Raw genomic sequence first — 22,995 nt, forward strand, 5'->3', positions numbered from 1 at the left:
CTTCCAATGTCACACTTCCCTTTAAAAGGAATTAAAGGTAGGGATGGAGATTCTGGAAAAACGTTTCTAGCAGGCCACATTTTGAAAATACACAAGCCAAAAGTCCTAGCCCCTTTCCTCAGACTTTTCTCTGAAGCCACGCCTTCACCTTTCCACGGACGTAGGTGAAGACAACCAACGCGCATTGCCAGAGCCACATTGCCACCCACCAGACTGGAGTGTGGCTTTTCCACAGACGTAGGTAAAGACTCTAGTCTTCACCTATGTCTACACGAGAGGAGGGAGAGAGGGAGAGAGACGGCAGCTTGATTGGGCGTAGGCAGAACTAGACATGAAGGCACCTGATTGGTTTTTCCTTTTCGGAGTGAAAAGCATGGATTGGTCAGAGTTTTGTCAGTCCTGCAGCTGCCACAGAGGTCTGATTATTTTCGTTCCTTTTTCTGAATACATAATGTATTGACTACTCTCAGGATAGAAGGACCGTTTCACCCAGTATAACAAAAAGTGTTTCCGAACATGATTACCAACCATAACTTTAAACCAACTTAGAAGGAATTTCTTTTCTATGTACTTTAGGCGTGGCTGTAGTGGCTGCAACACTCACAGAAACTGTATGATGTTGGGTTCACGTACCTTCTTCTGCAGAACATTGACCTTCCTTTCCTTGACGTCCAGCATGTCCTTCATGTCTCTGATCTCTCCTGTTAGTGTGCTCTTTTCGTCAGTCAGGTCCTGAAGCTGCTTGGTCTTCTTGGTCAGGAACTGCTCCTTCTCTTCCAGACGCACCCTCAAAGCATCAACCTAGAATAGAACAAAAGAAGAGGGCAGATAAGAAGTCAACAGAGAGTTACACTGGCATGTATTCAGATGCGGAGTGGTATGAAGCTTATACACATGGTGGCATAATGAGAAAATGTGAAATAGGAGTCATGAGTGGGTGATGTACTGAATAGCCCACTTTTCATAGTTTCATCTAAACATGCAGATGGACATACAAGCACATGTGAGTAAAGTAATTTGTATTAGATGTTTTAGAAGGAAGTAGACCATGAAAAAGAGAAACACTTTAAAATATACAAAGAAATACACAAAAGAGATTTAAAAAAGCAGCATTTTCTTTCCAGTTCTCAGTCAGGTGGCCCATATGTTATTATTCAGTCCTGGAACTGACATGGCTCAACACATTTACTGTTGACATTTGGAAGTAGTAAAAGTTCAGCTTTGACCTAATGTCTATAATATGAACCACTGTGGACTGATGCCGTAAAAATGTGTGTGTGTGTGTGTGTGAGTGTGAGTGAGAGAGAGAGAGAGAGAGAGAGAGAGAGAGAGAGAGAGAGAGAGAGAGAGAGAGAGAGAGAGAGAGAGACGGAGCCTGGAGCCCATCCCATCGTTTGTTATTGAGAGTGTTGTATGATTGGGCCAGCGCTGCCACAGATCAGACTGCTCACACACTTCACACTCACACATTAAAAATCCTCCATATCTGGCTGTGCACAGTGAGAGATGAGTGATATCTGAGCTCACTCCAGAACTTCTTATTGGACATATATCAGTGTTCTGCTGCACCGCCTACAGTCACATACACACACACATACTGTATGCGCACAGACATACGTACACACACTCAGCTGGCTGTCAAGAACAGACTATGTGCTCCTCTGTTGCTCTTCAACACCTGATTACATTTCCAGCGCTTTTTTGCCATTGCACAATGAGTGAACCCATTTGAACCTAATTTTTAAGATGTGCATGTGTTTTTTATATGAATTCAAGAGACACACACACATACTTAGGTAAAGGGAAGCAGTAAGGGCAGGCTTGTTAACAGTTGTTTTAACAAGTGTTACTTGGACACTTGGGACGGTGCGAGAGCACTTAACACTGACAGAGTGTGAGTCCGGGCCACTGACACAAAGTAACTAAGTACATAAGTACTGCACCGATATTCCAACACAAAATTACTGCTACCTAAGTACTGCTGCTGTGGCGTCCAAGTGTTACAATTATTTAGTCCACCCCCATTTATATCAATGTCATGGTAGGCAAAATAACACAAACTCCACTGTATAATGTAATACAGATCAACAGTTCTACACACTACATCCTTATACAGTTAAATTGACTGTCTAAAACCATTTTAGTACAAATTGAACATTACAACTTTAATGAGGGAGGATTTAATACAAGACTAGCTGGCTAGCTGCATACGTTTTAGCAAGAGGTTTCTAATAAAGTGCCAACTGTGTATGTGTTTGCGATTATGAGATATATGCACATTAAGTGCCTGACTGGACATAACTGTTTGCTCTTGGTGCTGTTGTCACCCGAGACCGATTCACTTGGCAGCCTAAAGATGCCCTTTAATAGCTTTATCACACATACTTATTATCACCAGATTATAACCACAGGTTTTAAAGTTAGTAACATATCTACTCAGAGTACACTGTACACAGTCATTTTACTTCAATAAAACAGCAATGAGTGACACCATTCCTTATGTGTTTGTATCAGTTTATGTTGCTTTTTCTTACACTTACACTAGTTCTAACCCCAGCACCCAAAACTCTCAGCTCTTTTTAGAGCAATTTTACCTAATTCTGCAGTTATTTACATTCTGTTTGGATCAGCTTAGTTATTTCAGTGTAGAAGTTAAGGATGGCTTCTCTCACTCTTTCTTGCTTAGTGTGTATGGAGGTGGCATTGTCTTATTATTATTTACATGGGCAGAGTTACAATCTGGGCGTGAAAGTTTAATCTGTTAATATGAAAACAAATTCCACAAATGCAGAAAATCTATTCATGGAATACTTTTTATTAATTAATTGATAGCAGGATTACATGTGGGGCACAGAGCATGTTTACGCTGCTGAATTTCTGTTTCAGTAACTGAGGAGCAAAAACAAATAATGGAAAAAAGTATGTAGCACTAATTACTAGAAAACAGCTGCGGTGGACCACACTTAGTGCCTACCTGCTTGCGTGTGTGTGTGTATGTAAAATGAGAGTGCACCATGCAGGCCTTCAGAAAGGCACAGGCCTCCTCTCAAGTAGCAGCATTAAAAGCAGTCCAGGACCTCCAGGTGTAAGATGGTGAAGTATTTATCTCATATTGCTTCTCTGGCAGACAACCAGAGTCTAATACTGAGCCCTGCTCTGTCCTCCACCGCTCCACACCGACTGGAACACACACAAGCGCACACTAGTGACACCGCTAATCCTTTGTACATACAGTACATTGGTACTACCCGCACATTATCCTGCGCCGATGCCCATGTGCTGCCACTGGACTGTGTGTGTGCATGTGTGTTTGTCACTGTGTGTATGAGACAGAGGAAGAGGGACCCCTCCTCTCCCCCTCCCGTCTATAACCCCACCTGGCAAGGAGCAATTTAGCAAGAATGTAGCAGAGAGGCCTAACAGGAAATCCCTGCTGTCTCACCTGCACTGGCCCGCTAAGCTGTGATATTACAGTACAGACGCCCCGCTAATACCCTCTTAAAGCACTCATTGCTGCCAGACGCAGCGCACAAAAAACAAGGAGAGAGGAGGATAGATGAGGAGTGAGGGATGAAAGGATGGAGAGGAGAAAGGGTGAAAGCTCGAGGAGAGATAAATGAAAGAGTGAAAGACGGTGGATGGGGATGATGGGAATTCTTAACAGATCATTTGGCCGGAGCATATTAACACCCCTGGCGTGCTGCTCCTCCACTGGCTAAAGCTACGTCTCCATCATCAGGTCCGTTACAGGGAATACTGTATCAGCTGGCAAACACACCGAGATGATAGACAGCTAACAAGTCACGGTGATTAACCTCTCTCTTCTCCTTCAATTTCCTCTCCAATTTTCCTTTTCATCCTCTTTCCCTTCTTCTAAATGTCATCTTCTAACAACAACCTCTCTCTACCTCTCTTTCAACAGCTCCATCCCTCCAGCCATGCTCCAACCCTCCAGGAGTTTTCCTGCTGCTGTTAAAAGGCGCGAGTCCTGTGGCGAGACAAAGTGATGTGTCCGTGTGAGAAATCCCTCACGTACTCAAGCCAGGTTGTCTTTGGGACAGGCCCACATTTCCCAGCAATGACGTTGTTGTAGGTTTGTGCATTTCTGTGAGGATTTGTATTTCCATACGAGAGATAACATTCGAAGTAGAAATCGTACCGTCTCCAGGACAACCCGGTACTCGTTCTACACCCACAGTTGGACACTAGGGACTACATTCTGTTTTGTAATCACAGCTTTGTCATGAACATGAGAGAGAGAGGGAGAGAGAGAGAGAGGCAGGAAGATAAGGATGGGAGAGAGAAGTGGATGGGCGGCTGCAGCCCAGTTTTGCCCCATTTAAAATCTAAAAAAGGTCTTTGGCAATTGCAATGAGGCGTTCCTCCGAATAGATGAATTAAAAACACATCTCTATCACCCTATCTTCCCCCATAACCTCACTTAAGCTTTCCAGCTCCTCACTCAGCACCATATCATTTTAAAAAATGACCTTGATATGTTTTCAAGATTCTGTGGTTACAAAACTATTAATTCGTGGCAACATGTGGTATTTAGTTAAACAAAGAAAGTCACAAACTAAAAACCACTCTACAGTGTGCATGCACATATGTATGTATTTGTTAAACTGTTTTTTTTGCAAATGCATGTACCGTACCCTGCAATTAAACATGCAAGCATCCACACAAATGTACAAACTCCCTCATTCTCACACTCATTCTCCCTGACTTCCTCTCTCATGCTTGCAATGACAGCCAAATGTGGATTCTGGACACTGGTTAGAAAAGTAAAACAGAGGCTTAAAGAAAACAGCTTCTCTGTTTGTCCTCACCTCCCTTTTTCCTGCCTCACATTTCATCATAAAAGTTTTTCTGGCAGGCGAATCTGCAAAGGTATCAGTCCCAGCGTCAGCTTGGGTCCGCAATAAACAACACATAGATTATATGAGGAGACCGCAGAGTCAAAACGGCAGAACCAGAGCTGATGCAGAGACCACAGCAAAGGCCTGGGGACGCACCAACACTTGCATACTAACAGTTGTACTCTCGCTCACCCACCTGGGAGTCCAATATTGCAAGTAGAGTTGTAGGTTGATCAAGAAAACATTCCTAATATGATCTCAAATCCTCCCTATCCTCCCTAAAGCACACACACACACACACACACACACGAGCTGTACTCATATTTTGTGCTGGTGTTTAAAAAAGACGTTTGTATGTCACTTCAGCTGACAGCACCACCATAAAAGTTTTTAAATCCCAAGAGTGAGTCGACTGGAGTGTATCTGGCGTCTGAACTGGGATAGGTTCGGGCTGCTGTGGTGCACTACACACAGCTGTGTGAGCCATTCACTTCTCGAGCTGTATGACATCCAACCAGCCAGTGTAAATACAGCAAAGGGCTGTCGTTAGACTTAATTTATTTAAAGGCCTGTACTGTGAAATTAATCATCTAAATTTATGACATAATATTCAACTAATTCATGTTTGTCTAGCCATTAATGTGGCCAAGTCTGGATTGTATCACTGCAAGAAGGAAGGCTATTTCATTTCAAGATGATGTGAGACCACCAGAGAGTCTCCCATACCAGCTATAATCAGTCAAATATCTCTTTTGGGTGAAATGTACGCATCAAAGAGAAACCAGCACGCTCTCTCAAATGATGAAGAAGGAAGGGAATGAATGTGGACTCCTGGGTTCAAACTGCCAATTGGTATTGGTTTTGCTTCCACTCAGACTAATGTTTGCATTATTAAAGATTGGTGAAAGGTGAATTTTATTTTTTTAAATGGCCTGTCCAGCTTCATAAAAGGCAACCCGTTAACAGTATATATACTGTATGGCCTCACAGATGGTGTAGGAGAACCTGACTGTGGGTCTCTTTAACTTATACAGATGTGAGAAGCAGTGGTGTTAAATGATCCATAGTTTCCTGATGAGGCAATAGAAACTTTGTGTAGATTTCAGGAGGTCACTGTTGAAGGTTGTGAGGTTAGAAAACCTTAAGACCAATATTTTTCGCATGAGGCCATTCATGCATACAGGTGCAGGTGGAAGCTGCAGTGTCAAATGCGAATGAATCCCTTCACAGAGGAACTGTGAACAAGGGCTTCAACAAGACCCTGCACTGTTTCTGGATTCTCTCTGATCTCACACACACACACGCACACACACACATACATTCATACTGTACTAACAAGCACATGCACGCAAACAGAAGATTTCCTCTCCACCTGAGCGGGCCACGCCAGACATGACGACACTGGGGATGATCTGCGCGGAAATGAGGGACGTATTCTGTTCTGGGGGTTTAGGCTGGGTGTCATTTGAGGTGTGTCATCAAAGCCAGGGATAAGGCAACAGTCAGAGCTCTGATCACGAATGGTATAATAGACAGATCACCTCAGGGCCAGCTTGGGATAATAAGCGGATGTAAACTGCCTCACAGCAGGGGCTGCAGGGTGGAGGAGTGGGGCACAGTCTCATTGTGTACCGCAACATCTGTTGATAAAACCATGGCAACACAGCTGTCTGCCCACAGGCTACAGAGACAACATGGGAAAGCACAGATGTGAAAAAAAAAGACAAGGACACATACAGACAGAGAACTCCCAGGATTCACTGACAAAAGGATCTTTGTGAACAGAATGAATGAATGTTTTCTGCCAAAGCATAAAAGTCCATTACTACATGATTTCGGTGTCACAGCAGTGGATGAATCTTTGACACAGAAAATGTAGGGGACTCACCCTGAGTGCTATCACACTCACCCTCACCGCACACAGCTGCCTCAATCCCTTTCTTTGCCTCCATCCATCATCATTACATTCTCCAGCAGAGAGAGACACACACACACACACACACACACACACATACACACAAACACCCACATTCACAACACACATTTAAAGGAAGAGGCGCTGCAGGCGTTCCACCTCATAAACACTTCTCCTTCTTTGATTATTTTTCCTGATCATTTCCAGCACCACATGCCAGTTGCTACATCCTGTTTCCAGGGAATCCATTTCCTGTCAAATCGCACCGAACAGTCACTCTGGCAAACATGTGGAGAACAGCACAGTCTAGGTGTCTGAAATCTTCTTAATTTATGCTTGATCAATGAGTGAAACCACCTCTTCATTTGATTGGTCTGTTAGTCTGCTAGTATGTGTAAAACACTCTGAGGAGAGGAGAGGAGAGGAGAGGAGAGGAGAGGAGAGGAGAGGAGAGGAGAGGAGAGGAGAGGAGAGGAGAGGAGAGGAGAGGAGAGGGTGCTTTTCTTGGGTTCCATCAGTCTAATTAGAAACTTTCTCAATGCTCAAACTTTTATATTTGTGGGAGTGTGGGAGTGACTGTTTTCTTGTGGCGCTGCCTGTTTGTTCAGTGTATCTTCTCATGTCTGCCTGTGCATGTGTCTGTATGTGTATGAAATTAGAGGTTAAGTGGTCTGAATAAAGCAGAGTGACCCTGAAGAAGAGGAGGTCAGAATAAAAACAAAGCAGCATATTGTCTCTGGCTGTTTCTATCAGCACCTCGCTGCCTTCTGGTTAACCAGCTGCTGACTGACAGCCAAACCCTCAGTACTGTCTTTATGTGTGTTTTTGTTTAGTTTCAAAAAGTACAAAAATAGAAAACATGAGAAAATGTAAGGAAGGACACACACACAATTCCCAAGACCTTCATGTGGAATGAATCATCGCACAAATGACATTTGCCTCAGATGTCCTCCAATTTAACGCATCAGCTGCACTGCATAATGGGGTGTGTGTGTTTGCACGACAACATTAATGTGTGTTTTCATGTCCAAAGGCGTAAGCACCTTTCTCGTGCAACACTTGTTTGTCGGCTCCTTCAGTCGTGCACATATTTACCTCGTTCCCTGTGTAAACCATTAAATATCTCATCCCCCTATTGACCCCTATAACTCCACTTTATGACTTTTCCACATGGCCTCTGAAGAACTCGCGGGGGCTTTATTTTGGACCGTCCCGTATTTGTTCTGGGGGGCCCCGACGCTTTGCTACTCACACTGCATCCCAAACCGCACCACCCCAGGAACCCATGAGCATGCTGTTGGGTCTGAGAATAGTGACCATGGTCAGTCAAGTTCAGATGAGGTCATATTAAAACTGGTCTGTGGTGGTTGAGACTCATCACAACAGGTCCAGGGTTTGAAATGCGAAGTTGACAATTAGTGGTCAGCCTAAAACAAGAACTGTTTCCAATTCACTTAAAAGCCAACAACCTCACTGTCCCCTTCGGAGAGTTCATCAAGTTCTCACCTCCCTTTAATCTGTTATTCGCCCTCTATTGTAGTTGTAACAACCGATGTGGGAGGAGAATGGACATTAAAAAGAGCAGTAGGCGACAAAATGTGGGAGAGAGGGTAGATGGAGGCTGATCGTATAAAAAAGAGAAAATAGCAAAATGGAATGAGGCAGAAAAAGACTGAGAGAGAGAACACAGCAGGGGGAGAATCCAGGGTGGAGTGTAACCACGTTGAGACCACATCTTTTCTCCGCCTCACTACCTATGTGAACCATCAATCAGCGAAGAGAACAAGGAAAGATCAACAATAATAGTCCAGCAGAGACCGTAGCACACCGTACCACCGCATCGCTCACTGACAAAAGCCCACAGCATTTTACATCCATCAAGAAACTCTATTATCTCACTTCCCACTTCCTCCTATTGCTCCATCTCTCCCTGAGTCTTTCCCTCTCCCACTCCAGATTCTTTTTTTTATTTTCCTCTTGTTTTCCATATTCATCACCGTCGCCACAGTTGATGTTAGCAAGTCATTTTTGAATCATTTATATCTTCTTCGAGTCATTACACCTCAACCTCAGAATCAAAACTCAGTGGAGGTCTGCTGGCAGACACCCCGTGAACGCCAGTGATGAAAGAGAACACAAGATATTTGAGGTCACATCTGAGAAACCTAAATTGAAATACTACAGACTGTGTTCTCTGCAAATACAGACTTGTTGCCACATCACAAAATGCGCATTAAAGGCGTGCTGCTTCTAACACTTGTGCTGGCATTCTGCTGGAACAAAATATCAAATTATATGGCCGTGTTATTTATGTGCCTGGCTGATTCAGACTTTGACTTAAGCACCTTGAGTCTACTTCAGGCCTGGAGTTCCCCTGCGTCTGTAAGTGGCCACCTGCACAATGTGCGGCTCCAATTCTGGATATGTAAATCAAAGCTTATTGACCATCACGAAAATGAAAACCACAAGTAATTGCTGACAAAGACATTAAATACAACAGGATTTGATTTTCTGCATCCAAAAACCCAGGTTATGTAACACTCCAGGAGTGAAAGTAAGAGACTAAACAAGACAGCAGAGATAGTAATGGAAGGTCACACAAAAAACGCAAAGAAATTATTCAAAGCTGTTGACATAGAATTGGTTCAGACTTGTGGCTATGGCTCCGAGATATTTTCCACATAAAAGGTAGTACTGCAGGCCATATATTCCCCTTTTTATGCCAATAAAGAACATATAAATAGTAATATTAACGACATTTTGGCCATGCAGAATGGGTTAAACCACTGACATGAACTGCGTCTGGAGAGATAATCTCCAGACACTTTATGCTGCAGCTGAAAAGGAGGCTGCAGGAAAGTGAATGCACAAAACTCAGTCAGAATAACCTGTTTAATTCATAGACTGTTTCTGCTTAATCAAAATTAAGTATTAAGCATTGCTTAATGAATATTAGTAGTTTTATTGTTGGATTGCTGTTTCTATCCTGGAGTTTCTACCCTGGACAACACCTCTCTATCACCACTGTAGCTCTGTATTGCAGCTAATTAGCTGGTTCACTCAGCTCATCTGAGCATGATCAGTGTTTTTCTCATGATAAAGAAATCTTCCATGTTCTCTTCACTGTTATTGTCTTTGGACTGTATCACATTAAAGCAACCTTGTCCTCAGTAGGGGATAAGTTGTCTCGGGTTGAGCCAAGTTATACAAATGTGGTAGTTTCTTATTCTATGAAGGAATTAACATCAAAACCCATGATAAATTGCCTTTTAAAGTATTTGCGTTAAGATATCAGTTTAAGTCAGATAAATATGTTACTCCATTACTCATCATATTACTTATAAATTACTGGAGTTCTGTAACATAGTTTTACACAAATTAGTGAGGTGAACTTACCAGGGTTAATAGTGCACGGCATACCTCTGGTGTATGGGCTACATCCCCATTTTCCTACGCATATTTTTACACAAACTTAATATTACTATCAATATCGTCTGCAGTTAAGTTAGGTTTTCTTTTTCTGTTAAATCTGTGGGATGCTCACATTTAATTTTTACTCAATTTGATTCATATTGTCATGGTTACATAATACTTTGTGCTCTCAGTCCACAACATGTTGTGTTTTTCCCCCAGTAAAATCTAGGCACTGCTATTAAATCTAATAAATTGGCCCGTAATCCAATTTGGCATCTTTAGTCGAAGGCTCATAGTCAAAAATATGTGCTCAAAGAAAACTAAAGACAGTCAAAGCACCTGTAAGCCCCTTTTCCACTGGGGTTGTGGCCTGTCCCTTTGTTCCTGGCTGGTTAAATATGCAGGAAGGTCTCTGATAGGTTACCTGATCTGCTGGAGTATAGTTACAGCCCCATATTGTCCTGATCAGGACAGGAAAGACACATACACCTACTGTATTAAAGGGTTAAGTTTCCACTGACCTGGCCCGCCGACAAACAATGCTCATACACACACGCACGCACGCACACACTCATTATTTTCCACATTTTCCAGTTATCTGGAGACAGATTCAATCACACCCATTTAGTAGCTGTCCTTAACTTTGACTGACAAATAAATACACTTCCATTTTCTCATTCCCTCGCTCACAGTGCCTGCTCTGTTCAGCAGCCAGTCCCCTCTCAGTCCCATCCCGATGTGAATTGCTTTTAGAGACAAGTGTCTGTGAGATGAAGCTGCTCTTCAGGTCTGGGAGACACCAGTCTGTCTCTGGGGGAGTGGACTACTGTACCAATCACTGTCATTCATGATGAGACCCACCTGGCACTCGCACACACACATACACACATGCATGTATATGGAGAGGAGTACGATGGACCAACGGGAATTTTAAATGGGATGTGGGAAAGCTGAAACAAAATGCTGAGGGGGGATGAAGTAATAATGACTGGATGGAAGGAATGAGGTGAGAAGGGAGCTCCTGAGAGAATCACTGTCCTCTCTAACCAAATGACTGACAGACAGCAGAGGAATGCAGAAGCATGGCTGGCCTCAAGCATACACAGTATCTTTACCCATCCTCTGGTTTGCCCACTTAGTCAAGGAAACCTTAGCCTTTCCCAAGTGGGGGGAAATGCCACTTCAATTGCAGGAAAAAACTACTCCAGATCAGGAATGAGAGTTGAGTAATCAGCCGTGACAGTGTATGTGTTTTTGTGTATATATTTGTGTGTGTCTTAGGTGACCAGGACTGCAGTGACCTACTGTATGAGAAGTGACAGGAAAACAGGCTACAGAGACCAGAGTCAGGAGCATTGCTATAAACACACACGCACACATATTAAAGGAGACACACACACACACACACACAGACACCATCTGGCATTGTGCTCATTTCAGCTGTGGTAGAGACATTTACTGAAAATCATTTAACAGCGACAATGTTCCCCAACAAGAACAATATATTTTAATGGTATAATATTAATCTGTGTAAAACATAAACTGCTTTAAATGTAACTATCGGAATCTAAACTGAAGTCCTCTCTTGGACAGTTTATACAGAAAGCGGTGTATCGATGACTTATAATCTACCCTGTCGAGGCGATCGTGTTGATTTCAGTTGTGTGCATGAACAAGTGTGTAGGCTCTAAATCATCCTGTGAAGCCTCACTAAGCTAACATTAAGCTAGCAGGTCAAACGATCCTGAACCAGCATTTTGGCAGACAGTGAGGGTGGACACTTGGGGAGACTGAAGTCACTCTTATTGCTCTCTGCTGTGTTGTGCATCAGGGCTTCTGTCAGCTGCTCTTTAAAGAGAGCTTCGGCATATTTAAACATCTCATATGCTTTCGAGTAGGTAACCTCTTTCTGAACCTGCTGTGCATCCACACACATGACAACACACCATGCTGCATCAATGTACAATTTTCCACTAATAGTTAAAACTGATATTGGCTGTAATACTGTATAAGCAGACTTTAGCCATCTATGTTACAGTGCATTACAACTGACGAATAAATGTCAGCAAATTCTCCCTGATACCAGTCTTATGCACTCAGCATAACTTGGTAAAAGTGTGAACAAAGATGGAGGAGGAGGAGAATGTGGAGGCGAATCACATGCTTCAAAAAACAAATCTCTCTTCATCTCTCTCTTGTGTTGGATTGCAATGGGTACATGATAAGGTTAACTTGAGAGAAAATCATAAAATGATTGTGAGTGTCATATCTCTTGATCTTGCACACAAGATTACACCTATGGTAAAAGGACACACACACACATAAATTTCTTTACTTCATTCTAGTTGGACACACAAACCAAAACATGCACACACATAAAAAAAAACCACCCACTGAAAACCAATTCCTTTAAGTATGATGTATTCAGTTAACTGCGAGGGCCAAAATTCCTTGCACATGTATGGACAATTAGGCCTAATTTTGGCCCAAATTGCTTCCTGTAATGATGAGTGGACATAGTTAGCAGGCTGCTCTCAACTGCCGAACACAAAGAGATCTAAAGTATCAGTTCCAAGTCTAGAGAGTGATGGAGAAAAATGCTAAATGATCTCCGCTCCCCCACCCCGCCCCACACACATACACACCTCCAACTCCTAGCATACAACCTGCCTCCATTCCTAACAGCAGTGATAAAATCATTAGAGTCATACAGTAAAAAAAACTTCAAAGATGAAGAGGGAAAAGCTGCCAGCTTTCTCCAGCCCTCTAACTGACTGACCCGCCCACACATACAAGCCGAGCCCATTGGTGGACTAAAGCCGCCACACGCATAGATATTTTTTCCACCCACCTTAGCGTCCTTTAAAGCCACGGAAAGAGAAAGAAACCACAGCAGAAAAAAAGATAGGATTTTGTGCACTTGCCCTCTTTCAACAGGTGCATTTCAGTGGAGGTCCTTGCATGTGTGTACCTCTTGTCATTTCAGGCATGTATGTGCATGCAATGGTCAGAACAGCTATTATTCCAGGGGCAGTGCACATTGATCAACATTACTGTAAACTTGCCATCATTGATCGAACAGCTGACACAACAAAAACAGCCATAACATATTATAGCTCCCGGTACTGTTATTATTGTACCAATCTGAAGACATCTTCACTTTCAGGCAGCCTCAACCATCTAAGGCTGTGTGTATCTTTGCACGTGATTTTCAGGAAGCTGGAGGAGCTTCGTGCATCACAGTGTTTGCATCTGTGTGGGTGTATTTGTGTGTGTTTGCATATCTGGAGAGTTTGTATGTGCAAGTGTGTGTGTGTGTGTGTGTGTGTGTGTGTGTGTACTGACCTCTGTCTGCAGTGTACTGGCACGTTGCTCCTTAGCGCTGAGCGATTCCTTTAGCACCTCGATGTGTTGCTTGCAGTCTGAGTTCTGATTGGTCAGTGTTTCCAGTTTGGTCTGCAGGGCCTGCATCTCTGTCTCCTTCCTGTTCAGCTCCTGCTTCAGCTGCTCTATCTGGCAATCATATACACACAGGTTTGTTATGAAAACCTTTGAGTTGTCATTAAGTCAACTGATACACTTAAAGATAACAAAAACCTTCGAAAACTGAGGAAAAAGTATGACTTTTCTCTCAGGCAAAACAGACACACAAGGAAACCACATACACATTGCAAAAAATACACCACTTGTGTGTGTTGCTGTTGTATTTTATTGAATCTGACTTTCCTGCACACTTTGTTCTCTGTAAAGAGAACATTCAAAACACAAGTGTTGTCAAAGCATGCATTCCTTTTAATACAGCAACAGTCTTAAACATGCTATTCAATATAGGAATGGGCAAAAATAATATGCTGATAAGTATCTTTTATTCTTCTTTCAAATTTTTGTGGGGAAAACTGAATCTTTTGTAATTAATTTAGACAAGAAATGGTAAACTATGATATCTAAACATGCCAATTGTGTCATGATATGTTTATTTGGAGAGACTATGAATTACCACTCTGAATTATTTGCCCAGCCCTACATTATCAGTGCTCACTCAGGGGAGTCCCAGGCCTACTGTCTGCCCAGTGGACACACCAAGTCAAACAGCCAAAGGGTGAAAAACACAAGCAAAGTTATGGGAAGCAATATTACAACACTCAAATAGCTGACAGATTACAGTTTGTTTTAAAGGAGGGTCGTACAGAACAGGACAGAACAGAAACACAAAGGAAATCAAAATTCACTAGCAGAGGGAGATTTCTGTGCTGAGACTAACTATGTGCAGAAGATTGGCATCTGTCGACCGGTGCCAACAATGCAAAAAAGCTGATTCAAAGAGAGATTTGTCTAATTGTGTGTGAGCAGGGTTCACCTCATAAGAGGGGAATTCTGACTGGAGCTGAGCTTGGCCAATCAACCCGCGCTCAAAGACAGAGAAAAGATCCAAACAGAGCAGGGAGCAGAGGAAGTAATAGGAGAGAGGAGGACAGAATGGGAGATGATGTCCAAGAAGGACATGATTGGAGAGGTGAGACCAGTGAGATGGTAGTAAGTCAGCCAGAGGAAGTTGGAAAAAGTGGACCAAAAATAGTGATTTATAGAGAAAATAAGGAGAATATTTTTTTTTAAAAATCAAGCAAAATGAAAAAAATGATGAGACTAATGAGAGGGGTACTTCTGCTTGTTCTGTGATCCAAGGCTGCTGTGTGGGGAGGAGGAAGGTGGGGGCTGGTCTGATGGAAGACACACATGGTGACAAGGCCTGCTCCTAGAGAGACACAAAGACAAGAAGACAACGAGCTGCGAACTACGACACACAGCCAGCTGGGAAAACTTTGCAGTTTTCCATCTAGCTGTGTGCTCAGCCAAGCCAAATCTGCACTCCTCAACCACGCAGCTGAAGCCTCTGAGTTTTATATCTGGTGGAGTTCTGCAAGAAATTATTATCTGGATAAATATAAACACCTGCTCTGATGCTCACTTATCATACTTGAACAAATTTCCTTGCTCTCACAAGTCACTTTATAGTGTTAGAGGAGATCAAAGCCCAGGGAGGAAACCAGAGAAGACAGCATCCCTGTCCTCTCTGGTTTCTCTCTTATCACAGTCTCACCTCAACACCAGTCACGGCCACTGCTGACAGACCAGGACCCTAAACACTTCAAGGATATAGAATGAATCTGTGTGCCTGTGCATATCTGTGTGCGTGGTTCTGTGTTTCTGTGTGACTGTACACAGTAAGATGAGAAATGGGAGAGCGAGCCAAGGCCATCACTGTGATGTATATCATCCAGCCTCGGTGCGGGTGAGGAGAGAGCTCTTTCCTCTGTAGTTGTAAGCTCACATTCACCTGTCAGGGCCCCATTCATAAAAAACATCTCTTTTATGATTGCATCAGGAACTTCCCCGATGCAATGACAACTGGGATCTACAAAGAGCACCATTAATGAAAAGAAAAAGAAAAACATTTTCACACAGAGAGCTAATGGTGGACTTCAGTTGTCATGCACACACAGTTACAAACTCTGTGAAACCTTAAACTACATTTTTTAACATGATTCCTGGACAATGAACTTCAAGTGGACCCCCATGGGCCACATCCAGCCCACAGAATATTAATGAATATAGAAAATGTGAGGAGGAAAGTATTAAGAAATTAATTTATTCTTTGCTATTTCAAATGGATAAAATCCTGTTTAATTTTAGAGTTGAATGTTTGCTTTATCAATCCAGATGACACTATTATCAAAAAAAAAATCTTGAGGAGGTGCAAAGAGGCAAAGGTAGATATTGGCAAAAAAAGAGCACTTATATGTCCAACCAGTGTGATTAGCTATTCAATTATTTTGTTGTGAATATTTCCAGGCTTTTGGTCCTGTTTTATTATTGCATTACTGATGAGTGTTTTGATAAACATGACTCCTCAGTGAACTGCCTCCTTCTTGTTGTTGTTGTTTGTTTAGAAAGATTCTGGTCCTCGGAAAATGTTGTTGATGACATGACATGCCGTTGCATTATGTTAATGAGCTCATATTTGTGAGTGTGTCGGCACACCGGTGTGTCGCAATGAATAAAACAGTATCCAGTCTGGTTAGTGAAATCTTAGTCAGGCCTTTCTAAAGGTCCCTCCACCAGCTGATGGTAGGACAGTAAACAGACACGGTGCGTTGTAAACCGATAGGGTCTTCTCCACGCTTATGCTTGCTTCTCCATGAGCGTGCAATAGAGACATGCAACATGTAGGCAACAGGTTCTCACGCAGTTGTTATTGATGTCATGAGGCAAACATGCATCACCCAGGCCATGCAGTGAGGAGCTGTCTCAGGTGACGTGCAGAGACGTTTTCTACCTTAGTCTTCATGAATTTAGAATGGCTCTTGTAGACTTCCACCTGCTTGAGCTCATCCTGCCTGTCGTCAGGGTGCAGCAGGCCGCTGGTCTTTAACATCTGGACCTCATCCTCTAAGTCTCTGATGTTCCTCTCCAGGGAAGAGATTTTGGTGTCCTGCACCAGCAACAGTAGGCGGACAAAGAGTCAAGAAAGTTCTGGCCATGAATATGTTCCACGTAATTGTTAAATAGTGAACAGTCACTCTAAGCACTGATCTACCTTTACCTTTATCTATCAATATCTATCAAAATATTTTTATTTGGCTGATTTTTTTCTTTGCTTACTGTGGGAATTGTCTATAAATTTGTTGAGACAGACTTTAAGGAGGCTTTATAATTATGACTGACTGATTTACTGTATGAGTTGCATCAAAACTAACTCACAGTCGGGAAATAATAACTATATACAATGTATGCCTGGTTCGCAAAAGTATATGGCATTTTTTATTATTTAAAAAAAAGTTACTAAAAATACATGCCCAGGATACAGAGCTAAAAACGATTAGCATCCTGTATCTGGATTATAACCTATTAATATATAGCCCTATGTCTGCTTGGTATGTCTGGAAAAAAGAGGGGAAATATCCAGGCCGAGCTGTAGTGTGCAGCCAAGATGTTTTCCTAAAAAGTATCTATGAGGGAATGGAAGAGTCTGTCATGGACAGGTCCTGAGGTTGTTTAACTGCATGGATTCAGACATACGTTAAATGCTAAACCTTGGAAGAGAAGAGAAAGGTAATTGAATAAATGGAAACAGACTGTATGATGCCATCAGCACAAACCACAGGCAACATGTAAGCATCTGACCTCTATTACATCCTCTGACATCAGCCCTGCCTAGCACATGGTGCTGAATTTACCATCCTAAACACACAAACACACACCAAGCAAACAGGAAGGAGTAACTTTACATATGACACGCAAAAAGGGTATGCATGAACCTAGACTGACTTTCAAAAGGGCATTCAGGCACCCACAAAAATATATGCACATACACACATAGACTGTGCTATTCAGTCATTGTTCATTGGTGCAGGTTGTATCATAAGTCATGCCCTGCCTTTAGGTGATTATTATCTGTCTTTGCTGCAGGGTACAGAGAGAGAAAACACCCAGAGGAAGAGAAACAAAGCAAACCCAACAAAAATAAAAAGGATAAAATCAAAAACAACATTCAGTACAATAGGAATATGTGTAATAAAAGCTGCACCTCAAAACCACTGAAACATAAGCTACTGTACTTGATGGTGCTGGATCCCAACCAAAGAATGTATAATGGGGAGAGAGGGAAAGACAAACACTGTATATCTGTAGTCCATGCTGAGTTGACAGAGGACGTGAGAGGTGAGTACTCATTACTGTACCTGCCAGATAACGTCAGGATCAAAACAGAAAGGGGGGTTGGTGTTCTGTAATTACAAAAGGGGAAATACACACCATTCAGAAGCAGCAACAGCACAGACAACACAGACAGTGGGACAAAACTGTGACAGGACCAGGAACACGCAGAATCCGCACTGCTGCATTAGTATTCAATAAATTCAACACCACATAAAGCATTTGAAAAACTATTGATTCCAGGAAATATCTTGACATCGCCAAACGAAGTTACTCCATCTCTTTCACACACACTTATCCCTTTATATTCCCTTTGGGAATGTTTGTTATGCCTTTTCTGTCATTAGAGCATGGGTACCAACTAATGCAATTCCAGCTCTTTCTTTTTCTCTAAGATAAATTATCTACACATGCTCAAAAAGTTGTGCAAATTCCCACATTCACCAGTGAATTTTGATAATTCACCATGAAAATGAAACTCGTAACTCCAGTGCACGTCGTCTTAATTGCCAATAGAGTTGCCGCAATATTCAATAGGTTATTGTCATATTGCCATAGTAACAGGACATGTCATGTTTTTTCATTTCAATAGAAGATACGTACTGAAAACTACTGACTTTTCATCCAACAGCCTGACTAAATTACAAAGTTTCGCAATGAAACAGGGAGTAGTATAATAGTATACATTGTCCGGTCTACCCAAAACTTTGTATGAAAACAGGAAGTAAAGGAGTGACAATCATCATTTGGTTTACATGACATTTTGGATGGTCTGGTTTACACTTGGGGAACACATTACATGTTGGTTGCATGTTGGTTGCATCAAGTGGCCCCGGGCCCGCATAATGCTTCTTGCAGCTTTAATATTTAATTTGGCCTCTCCCATGCATTTACAGCACCGTGGGCATCCCTGGCGTGCACATGTGCAGTTTGTTAACAGGCAGACAAATCACAAAGTATGTGTGAAAAATAACTGTGGTTTTGCTGTAAAGGAGCCGCTTTCTGAGCAAGCGTTAGTTGGATGAACACTAAACGTGTGTGTGTGAGTGTGTGTATGCAGACATATGTGGAGTCAACTGCATTTTTCACAGCTCTAACGACTTCAAAGGGCTGAGATGAGAGTGAAAGCTTCCATATGTGACATTTGAAACAAATTGAATAAGTGCTCAACTCTGCATGGGCCAATAATGGACTTTACTTGGGCATGGCCGCCCTACAGACACGAGGCAACGGTAAGTTCATGTTTCTTTTACTATTTCTATTTGTGCATGAATGTTTGTGTCTGCATTTACAGCCGAGCCAAATCCTCTGCTACTGCTCACATTACAGCAGCGCTCATCTATAATTAAAATTTTGTCGGTATGAGGCTGATCAAACCAAACCAGAAAACATACTGCAGCTGAAGGAGCAAACAACACAGCTAAAAACAAGATCACAATATCAGAATTACGGTACATTTTTTATCAAAAGACACCAACCACACTTTACACCTGCTGAGCTTGAATTTCTTTGGAGACAAACTGTCAAACACGTCAGACGTTAGAAAGAGTAAAGAAAAAGTATATGAACTTGAGAACTGATATGCAGCAGTACACATTCATATTTAAAATGTTATTACTTAAACACTGCCTGCTCTTGTTTATTGCAGACTCCCTGTTAAGTCCTACCTTCATATCAATGACAGTCTGCAGAGCCCTGGTCTTGGCTGGATCGGCCTGGAGCTGGTTGCGACGATGGAGCTCCTGGGGAGGGACCCGGTAAAAATAAGCCTGGCGGCTCATCATCTTGAGCACTTTCTAACACCCACGAGCTTCAGAGCCACTTCAAAAGATGCACTGAGCGGACCGACCTGTCGCAGTTTCTATCACTGCCTGTCTTTTCTGTTACATTTTTCTTGTCTTTTATCCAATATTGCCGTTATTCCAAACTGTACATCCTCAAAAATTCTTGATTTGCACCCAAGAAAAAAATCAAATCCTATGATCTTTCAGATGGTCCTACAGACTTCACCTGGTGTCTTTTCGTCCTGCTTTCTCTTTTATCTGTCTTTCCGTCTCTGTTTATTATTATTATAGGTCTTATGAATCTGTCTCATAACTCTTTCAGTCTGAATCTTTCTATTTCTTATCCCTCACTTGTTGTCTCTGTCTCCCTCACAGATGTCTCTGGCATACCGAGGCTCTTGCTTAGCAACACTTTCTGCCAGCACATGCGCCAAGCTTCTTCAATCAATAATTAATGGTAACTCTGACCCACAACTATGCTGCCTGAGACAAAAGCATCCACCTATTTAGGCTAATGGGCAAATCTGAGTCCATTAGGCTAGTAACAGATCTGTAATATAATAATACATCATAAGAAATACAACGTGGCAAACATTTACAATTATGGCAGTATTCAACGTCTGATCTGCTAGCTACTGGGCTCCTACACTGGACCAATGGGGGGTTTAGACGCAGTCAGTTGTGGAAAATGAGGGAGTGGCCCTTGCTCAGGGGCTCGTCAGAGGTGTCAAGCAATGCTCCTTCAGTATCAAAGAGGTTTGTCAATGCTTTAGGCCACAACTTTCACCTTCACAGAAGAGCCACTGCAGGGCTGTTGTATTGAGTTGTACACAGATATGACTATGAACATGTTCCTCAAATAAGACCAAAATCCAAGAAGTCATGTTGCACTGAATGAATTGAGTTATGTTCTAAAAAAACATAAAAAGTACACGGGTTATTATGTAGCACTTCTGAACAGATTTAAATGGAATTGAAAAGTGTGGGAAATTGCCTCTTTCACCAGTAGGACAGATACACGGTCCAAAAGCAGAGATGGATTACAGGAAGAACTGAACTATCAAAGCCAAATATGGAAAAATGACAGACAGTCCAGTGGGTAGAGAAAAGCCATCAAATCAGACAGAAACCACATGGAGATGGGATTTTCATATTGAGAAAGCTCCTTAGGCGGTAAGAAGGCATAAAGCCTGAACAGGGATACAGGGAGAGGCAACAGGTTGCCATGATTTCCCACTGTTCCCATTTGCCCCACTGCTCCCAGTGAGTTTAAAAGCGAGGAAACAAGAGCCTTATCCTCTTGTCTATGTCAGCCGTGGATAAGGAGGGATTACCCCTGTCAGAGCATTCCTCCCACAGACAGGCATAACCCACTGCTGCCACAATCCTAATCTCCTACTGACCATATGTGTATTAATGTGTCACTCTGAGTGTAGGTGTGCTTGTCTGTCCTTTTGTCTGCCTCTGATCATTTATCCATCCCCTGGAGAAAGTTGTGTAGTAGCTCCTTACAACCAGCGGTTACAGCAGAGTTCCCGAAACTGTTGTGTCTCTCAATGGGGGGAATTAAGTCATGCTAGAGAGCAAGTCATCAAAGACCGTCTCCTCTGCTCAACATGTGTCAGAGGACCAAGCATATGGAATGAATAGGATCAAACGTAACACTATAGCAATAAGTGCCGGCATCCTGAATGAAGGATATGGTCAAAAAGTTCAATTCTAGCCTGAAGGCAATGGTGTCATGTACGCCAATGCGTAGACTGGATCTTGCAGAGATTCTTGACACAGACGTATACTCACACACCCACACACCACGCACACACACATTCATCAATCACATTCCCATCCCTTCTCCATCAGTGAGAGGAAAAGGCAGAGAAGGAATCAAGTTTGCGTGCCACAAATGTGAAAATGTGTCCGCCTATCAGCCCGATGGAGCGGCTTTAGAGACCATCTTGAAAAGACAAAGGGAAAGTCAGGGGGAATCAAAGCTTTCCCGAGAAACAGGGAGAGGGTGAGGAGAAGGTCTGAGGGAGTAATTTTGTCCCGATAAACTTTTCCGCTCAAACATTCTGGGAGATCAACAGAGCGTGTGGTGCCCGGGGTGTGGTGGGGAGGGAGTACTGGTGTGCATGTGTGTGGGTGTTTGTGTGTGCATGTGTGTGTGTGTGTCTCTATATATACAGTATACTGTGTGTTTGCCATCTTCTAAAGTTAATTGAGAGGGGTTTCATTAGCAGATGCTCAAAGTAGCGATCGGGATTAGAGCCCTAAAAAATCCTCAACAACGGGGATCAAACAACGTTACCACAACAGATAGCAGATCAGTTTGAAGAGAAATAAAGTGTGAGGGGGGAAATGTTGATCGACAGACGAACATACACATGCAGAAGGGCAGAAGGGCAGAAGGAGAAGAAGAGGAGAGAAGACGACATAAGCATTTTGCAGCTAGCAGGCCGGTGGCATGAGAAAGTGAGGCGAAAAATTTAAAAGGGGGAGAGATTACAAAAAAGACGGATTTGCTGACATGAACTTCCACTTCTCCTCAACATGCTGGCACTAGAACGTTTTAAAAAGCTACATTTCTGAAGTTTCATCAATGTTTGAGAGGGGCTGCGGGGGGAGACGGAGAGGGCCTGCCAAAAACAGCAGTCAGACTTCTGAAGCCACTCATACTATAGAAAAACAAGGGGGCTATAAGTGCTCTGCCCTTACGTTGTTAATAGCAGAGCAATGCTACATACGCTGTCTCACAGATCCAATACTGAGTGAGATGTCTTCACACACAGTAGGGGCCCTAACACTGCCCAGAGCCCCTAAGGACCATATGAAATCCACAGTATGATATGTATGAAAGTAGATATGCCATCTTTCTCCAAGTAAAAAAAAATCTCACAGTGAGAGCGTGCGCGTGTGTGCGTGCACGCCATTGGCAGCAGGTCAGGGCTGGGCAGGAACAGACCAGTGGTGCGGCTGTTATTATTGGGTCTACAGGGACCTGGCGGCTGGGGAGAGTCGATTAGGCCCAGATTTATGCCTCTCAGCATGTGTGTGCATGTGTGTGTGTGTGTGTGTGTGCACCATCACACATAACTTAGGCTCTCAGTTCGTGCATGTAACCACCACAGTAGTTAAAATCTAATAGAACACTGCCACTCTGTGGTCATTGCTAGTACTGCAAAAATGTACATTTTCCACTATATCATAGACGTTTATACATTACAGAGAAGAGGGTGTTTGAAAAGAACTTCAACATCTTTTTCACTAGATGTTGACTCAATAGTTGACATGGATGTGTCTATGTGCCTGT

The 22,995-nt window shown here is 42.7% G+C and overlaps 1 protein-coding gene across 2 annotated transcripts in view; it reads right to left on the reverse strand.

Annotated features, from left to right (window-relative positions):
• Nucleotides 1–22,995, reverse strand: part of LOC146984756 (ERC protein 2-like) — a 147,142-nt gene that overhangs the window by 110,925 nt on the left and 13,222 nt on the right. For both annotated transcript variants that reach the window (XR_015036168.1, XM_085782166.1), the window contains exons 6-11: nt 19,569–19,643; nt 17,928–17,972; nt 16,523–16,678; nt 14,849–14,941; nt 13,534–13,701; nt 634–801 (exon numbers count right to left, since the gene is read on the reverse strand). Coding sequence is in view for 1 of the 2 variants with exons in the window: in XM_085782166.1 (XP_085638292.1) it covers nt 634–801; nt 13,534–13,701; nt 14,849–14,941; nt 16,523–16,678; nt 17,928–17,972; nt 19,569–19,643 (705 nt within the window). In the remaining variant the exon portion in view is untranslated. The remainder of the gene's footprint in view (nt 1–633; nt 802–13,533; nt 13,702–14,848; nt 14,942–16,522; nt 16,679–17,927; nt 17,973–19,568; nt 19,644–22,995) is intronic.

Source organism: Trachurus japonicus, chromosome 7 (assembly GCF_045865225.1).
Source record: "Trachurus japonicus isolate A0001 chromosome 7, Traja_1.0".
NCBI classification, from domain to species: Eukaryota; Metazoa; Chordata; class Actinopteri; order Carangiformes; family Carangidae; genus Trachurus; species Trachurus japonicus.